The sequence below is a fragment of the Hyalella azteca genome, unplaced genomic scaffold, assembly GCF_000764305.2.
Source record: "Hyalella azteca isolate HAZT.00-mixed unplaced genomic scaffold, Hazt_2.0.2 contig14725, whole genome shotgun sequence".
NCBI lineage: Eukaryota > Metazoa > Arthropoda > Malacostraca > Amphipoda > Hyalellidae > Hyalella > Hyalella azteca.
In genome coordinates this window covers 14,268-20,781 of record NW_025944601.1, presented here as the reverse complement: position 1 = coordinate 20,781, position 6,514 = coordinate 14,268, and the positions used below count along the sequence as shown (strand labels likewise).

The 6,514-nt window shown below is 44.4% G+C and overlaps 1 protein-coding gene across 1 annotated transcript; it reads left to right on the top strand.

Annotated features, from left to right (window-relative positions):
* Window positions 1-113: 113 nt before the first annotated feature.
* LOC108675171 (mediator of RNA polymerase II transcription subunit 25) lies at window positions 114-1,179 on the top strand (the record flags this gene model as incomplete). Its single annotated transcript, XM_018163163.2, is given in 2 exon segments — window positions 114-401; window positions 953-1,179. Coding segments are annotated over 2 exon segments (372 nt in total), but the record flags the coding sequence as incomplete, so codon positions are not given.
* Between the last annotated feature and the right edge of the window lie 5,335 nt (window positions 1,180-6,514).

The window sequence follows — 6,514 nt, the reverse complement described above, 5'->3', positions numbered from 1 at the left end:
AATGACCTCACTCATATCCTACACCTCGAGTTAATGACCTCACTCATATCCTACACCACAGGCTCACTCATACCTCACGCCCCTGCAGGTTCCTGCTGACGGTGCTGACGTGTGCCTGCGTCAGCCAATCAGAGCTGGCGGTTAGCTCGTCCCGCCGCCGACGTCAGGCCTCGTCAGACGTGATGCAAAAGAGCGGCAAAATCACGTCGAGTCGTCGTGCTGACGCCAGCCTTGTCGATGACGAGTCTCAGCATCAGGCCAAGCATCAGCATCGCAGTCAGCATCACAAACAACATAAGATGACATCCCTGCAGCAGCATCAACAAGGAGAGCAGCTACAGCAGCTGAAGCAACGGTCGTGGCAGCAACATGAGTGTAGATCTCCCGGAGGTTCTCCAGAGGTGGGGCCCTATCAAAATTTAGATGTAGATCGGACTCTGAAATGAGTGCCACCTAAGACTCAAGCAGCACATAAATCAGCCGCTTTATGTCCGTTTTAGTTTATACTTTCGTTTCCGATGTCATGTCAGACATGTACGAAAGTATCGATCCATACAATGGCGGCCACTGGGCGGCACGAATTGCGTTCGTCCCAGTTTCCGTGGCGCCTAGGGACGATTCTGACGAAAAGCAATAAACTCTCTCTCATCCAACGGGGGAGGGGGGTAATTAAATGATCACGTTATTTACTACGAATACTTGTTGCCACAACTCGTTAAATACAATGAACGTTAGGCGCTCTACGATGACATATTACCTCTCTAGAATTTGTAATGCTTACTTACGACAATAATGAACAAGAAATCAACTTTTCCTGCCTTGTTTATGTAGGGAATCATTTTTTAAAAATTTTAACAATTTAATTATACTGGAGAGCCATAATGATGAGCATCGCCACAATGATTAGCATCGCAATTATTCCCTGAAGTTGTGCGCCGCTTCTACTTTGCAGGTGCAGGAGCTGGTGCAGGTGGAGAGACATGGCGTCATCCTGCACGATGTAGAGCAGGCAAACAACGAAGTTAACCTGCTTTAGCCTGCCGACCTGCACTGACCTGTATTCTCATTCGCAACTGTGCACTGCATTTCACTGCGTCCAACTGCTCAGCCTACGGACCTGCAGTGACTTCGCCATGCTACGGACCTGCAGTGACTTCGCCATGCTACGGACCTGCANTGACCTGCAAGGACCTGCAGTGACCTGCTATTGTATCTGAGTCAGCAGGCTGACCTGCAAGGACCTGCAGTGACCTGCTATTGTATATGAGTCAGCAGGCTGACCTGCATGTCTCCTCCGGCATCGCGCAGCTGACGACCGACGCACGCGCTAATGGCGGCGCCTGCGAGAGTCTCGGCAGTGAAGCAGCAGCGAGACGCACGCCTCGAGACGGTGGCCTCGAGACGGGGGCCTCGAGACGGGGGCCTCGAGACGGACGCCTCGAGACGGCAGCCTCGAGACGGGGGCCTCGAGACGGGGGCCTCGACACGGGGGCCTCGAGACGGCAGCCACGAGACAGCAGCGCCTCGAGACGGCAGTTGTCAGCCACAGCGTTTTCATTAGTGCGGCGAATTATAAAAACTTCATTGAGAGTGAAACATCATTGTGAAGGTTTTTATAAATGCCGATATCAACCCAAGTTATGTACTTATTGTCGCAAGCACCTCCAGTGTTAGTGGTCAACTGCTCGGTAATTGAGTCGCTGCGAGGATGAGGTCGGCGGGCAAATGTTTGGCACGCAAACCTCGTCAAGTCGCTGCGTGGCCCGGGGCTGCGCTGCGGCGAATTATCGGTGGGTTATAGGCGGCCATCGAACGGACCGTGATCGCCCGACCTTGAGTCACTGATCACTTTCAATAAAGTTTGATGCAGTTACCTCTTTATTTGATCAGTAAAATGTGAAAACAAGTTGAAAGGATTCGGCGGACAAAATTGTTTAAGGCTTCGGAAGTGAAAAAATTGATTTTTGGGAGAAGGTGAACAGTTTATAGGTTTTGAATAGATGGAAATGTTGGTTATAACTAAAAAATGGTATTTGACGGACTTAGGCGTGAGTTCAGTCTTCATACTAAATTTCGAAAGGAGGCAAAAGTAGGCTGATGTTGTATGAAAGGAAGGAGAACGAAGATTGTGACCAATATAGGAAAGAGGACTTTGCTTCCATAAAGAGCGTTAAAGCGTTTGTTGCCTTGGTGGTTTCACTCCGAGTCACTTCTCTTGCATGTCAACTTGCACTTAATACACAGTTCAACTAGCAGCAATATTGTTCAAATTGTACCCAATAAAGTTCAAATTTCGCACAAGCCACGAGTGCTCATGCAGCACTCGTAACAATGTAGCGGCAACTCTGCATCCGTAACAACGCAGCGGCAACGTTGCCGTGCCCCGAATAACTTACTCGGTCGTAAGATATTCTCGACTAAAATCAGCATTGAAACTCGCGACTTTATTTTCTGGCGATGCATTCCCTGATCTGCGGCAACCCTGCCATACTTGCCAGTATTATCACAGATTATTCTTTATTAGTTTATTCAATATTCTCAGCCTATTGTTCACTATTACCTGAACTGGAAATAAGACGCTGAGTTCGGAGTGCAAATTCACCCGACAATAACTCCACAGCATTTACATGTTCTCATCCTGACTTCATCTTCAATTGAACAAGAATCTTACGTCCGTCTTACTTTGAACAGTTTTGGCTGGCTTGTGGAAGACCAACGGTCAACCGCCGGTGAATGCCTCTAAATTAGAAATCCTGTACAATATTGTGGCATGTGTAACAAAACATATTTTGTTTAGTTTTCTGTCGCTCCAATGGATTATTATAAATTACAATTGTTCCATAAATTATTTATAAAAATCCAAGATATTATTAGCTTTATCAAGCCTAATTCGTGTCTTGTATCGTGATTGTATGCGCGATGCTCCAAGTTCCCTGTTAATATTAATTCATAACATGCGTTGTATTCAGATTCATACAGTAAATTCGTTTTAATTAAAATCACTTTGCGTATCCCTTTCCCGAAACATCTATTTTTGAAGCGGATCGACCGGGTCCGCATGTGTACTTGTAACAAGAGCAGCACAAACCACTGATAATTAAGTCGGCGCACATGTAACAAGAGCAGCACAAACCACTGATAATTAAGTCTGCGCACATGTAACAAGAGCCCCACAAACCACTGATAATTAAGTCAGCGCACATGTAACAAGAGCCGCACAAACCACTGATAATTAAGTCAGCGCACATGTAACAAGAGCCGCACAAACCACTGATAATTAAGTCTGGCAACGCTGCCGGGCTCACGCTGCACTCGTGTCAATGTAGCGGCAACGCTGCCGGGCTCACGCTGCACTCGTGTCAACGTAGCGGCAACGCTGCCGGGCTCAAGCTGTTCGCAGGGAAGCACAACGCAGAGTTCGGGGTGCAGTTTCACTTGACTTAGACTTATTGTATTATCATACCCTCATCTTATTTCATCTCTAATTAATTAACAGCCTTTTGTCCATGGCCAGACATAGGCCATGGGCCTATGTCTTCAACGCCGACACTTCTATTCTATTCTATCTCTATTAGAAGAATTTTGGCTGGCATATTGAAAGGCCAACAAGCAACGATATTTAATTCACGTGTAAATTTATTTCATGTTTGTGTTGAGATTCACCGACTGAACTAGAAATAATTCGTGGAAACCTCAGATATGGTTAGCTTTACTAAGCCAAAATTAAGTAGAAATTATGTTATGGGTGTATGCCCGGTGCTCCTATTCTATCTTAATATAAATTCTCAACATCCATTCTATTTCAAAATTCATTGAGCAAATACGTATTGCTGAAAGCCAGCGTGCTTATCTCTTATCAACACCTCTATATATTTTAGAAGTGGAAAACAGTCCCATGATAAATATAATTAAGTCAACGCACGTGTAACAAGAGCCGCACAAACCACTGATAATTAAGTCAGCGCGCATGTAACAAGAGCCGCACAAACCACTGATAATTAAGTCAGCGCACATGTAACAAGAGCCGCACAAACCACTGATAATTAAGTCAGCGCACATGTAACAGGAGCCGCGCAAACCACTGATAATTAAGTCAGCGCACATGTAACAGGAGCCGCGCAAACCACTGATAATTAAGTCAGCGCACGTGTGTTGGAAAAAATTCCCACCCGGACTTCTTGAAGCTTATTGTGAAGTAGAGCGGACTCGTCTTTATAAGACAGAGCGTCGGCTCTAAAAGGATAGCTTAAAGTGAACAAAGACGGTGACCCAAGTTTCCTTCGTACTCTGTGTCGCACCATAATTTCAGAAATATTTCATTAAGATCCATAGTTGCTGTGCACAATCCTTGTTTTGTTTTTTTCTTCAGTTGAATGGTGCATGCGCTTTTCACCTCATTATATGAAAATCTTGGCAGGCCTGTAAAACTTAGTGGCTATTACCCCTTAAGGAAATATCGGGTCAATACTTAACCTGTGCTTGACCAGCACCGTAAGTTCTCATTAAAACTTCGGTAACAATCTACTTTAATTGACGGGTTATATTTGAACCCTAAACTCTACCTTAACTCTATTAAACTTACCTGTAGTATCAAGATGTTCAATGTAGGTTAAGGTGCTTTAAATTAAGGAACTGTGTCGACCTTCAAACTTTAATCTCTTGCAGTTTGCGATTACCTCTAATGGCCTCGTATAAACTTCCCAATTGAGATCTGCACATTGACTTTAATCTGCCTTCCTAAAAGCACCACATACGTGCACTTATTTTGATTTAAATAAGGTGAGCTTTACCCTGAATTATTACGAAATTGAAAATCTGAAATACTCCAGTAATGTACTCAAAACCCCTTGTTTTAAACTTAACTTATTTCCTTGTTCAGTATGTCTTCCTCAAAACTCCAAGTCTCGGTCCCCATTATGTTGACCTGCTAATTTTTTTAGATTACCTCGATGGAAGAAACAGCATCTTGTACAGCAGAAGAAATCAAATAAAATCTCTTTAAACAACCTTCAATTCTCGTCACTGGCTTCAATCCTTCTTACATAATTATGAAAGAATTTACAGAAAACGACAACTCTCTGCGTAGGGAGAAATTCCCTACACGTGTAACAAAAGCCGTGCAAACCACTGATCGTTAAATCAGCGGGCGTTTAAACATTTGCCACGCCCGTCGTGAGCCAAACACTCCTGAAATTGATGACACCGAAGAAAATTTAACAGTTCAGGATGTATTCTGGAGGAAATTATAGACTTTTTCACCGTCAACTGACGTTCATTTTATTTTTGACCACTTCTAAAATACCGATGTTTTTACGATGCTCTCGCCGCAACATGTATTCTCGGTCTCTGACCCTTTAAAACTGTCACATATCTTAGATGCATTGTCGCAATGCACCGTCGACCGCACAGTGACCACCGATGTGTCAATTATTGAGGTTTACACAAAGGTCCTGCAGAGCTGGCAAGCCTCGTCTGCTCTTAATGGCCAAGCGCGATATTGTTGCCGCAGTGTTTGCAAGTTCGGTAATTATCACCTCGTTCTGTGATGGTCAAATTGGATGATGTTCTGTTAGGTCCTGTACGTCTCCAGCGTCTCTGTGCTGGTCTACAGGTCCCAGAACGGCTGCAGGCAAGTAGTCAGAGACGTGTAGGATGCTCATTTGAATCTTATTTCCCTAAATTTGGCTTTCAAAGGAATCATGAGCGGAATCTACTTGGCCGTACCGGAGAAGTCTCTCCCGGCGTACCTTCCGAGATTATCGTCATTAGCCAACGCATGCGGAGTATTTACAGAAATTTGTCAGTAAATTGTGGTTAAAATTGTGTTTGCATGTTAAAAATATATTACTATCAAGACCTAAAGGACAACGCAACCAAGAGCTGTTCGGTTAAGCGAAGTACTAAGTTCACAAGTGCTACGGTCACACAGTTACGACAGCAGTCTTACAGACACTTGTAAATGAAGTAATAAGTTCACAAGTGCTACGGTCACACAGCACGGCTGCAGTCTTTGTGACACTTGTAAATGAAGTAATAAGTTCACAGGTGCTACGGTCACACAGTACGACAGCAGTCTTACAGACACTTGATTGTTGGGAGGGGACACTTGAACTCGCAAAGGGAGGGGAAAAGACGCTGTTTCTCAGCAGCCTCGCGTAGAAGTTCTGCGCCATCACAGATTTGATAGACATGACCTGATCGACATGAACTTGGTTGACATGAGCTGCATAGACGTGAAATTGATGGACATGAACTCAACGGACCTAGTGGACAAATTCTGGCACTACTCTGTGATGAATGAACTCGTTCTTATCCTACACCTCGAGTTAATGACCTCACTCATATCCTACACCTCGAGTTAATGACCTCACTCATATCCTCCACCTCGAGTTAATGACCCCACTCATATCCTACACCTCGAGTTAATGACCTCACTCATATCCTACACCTCGAGTTAATGACCTCACTCATATCCTACACCTCGAGTTAATGACCTCACTCATATCCTACACCT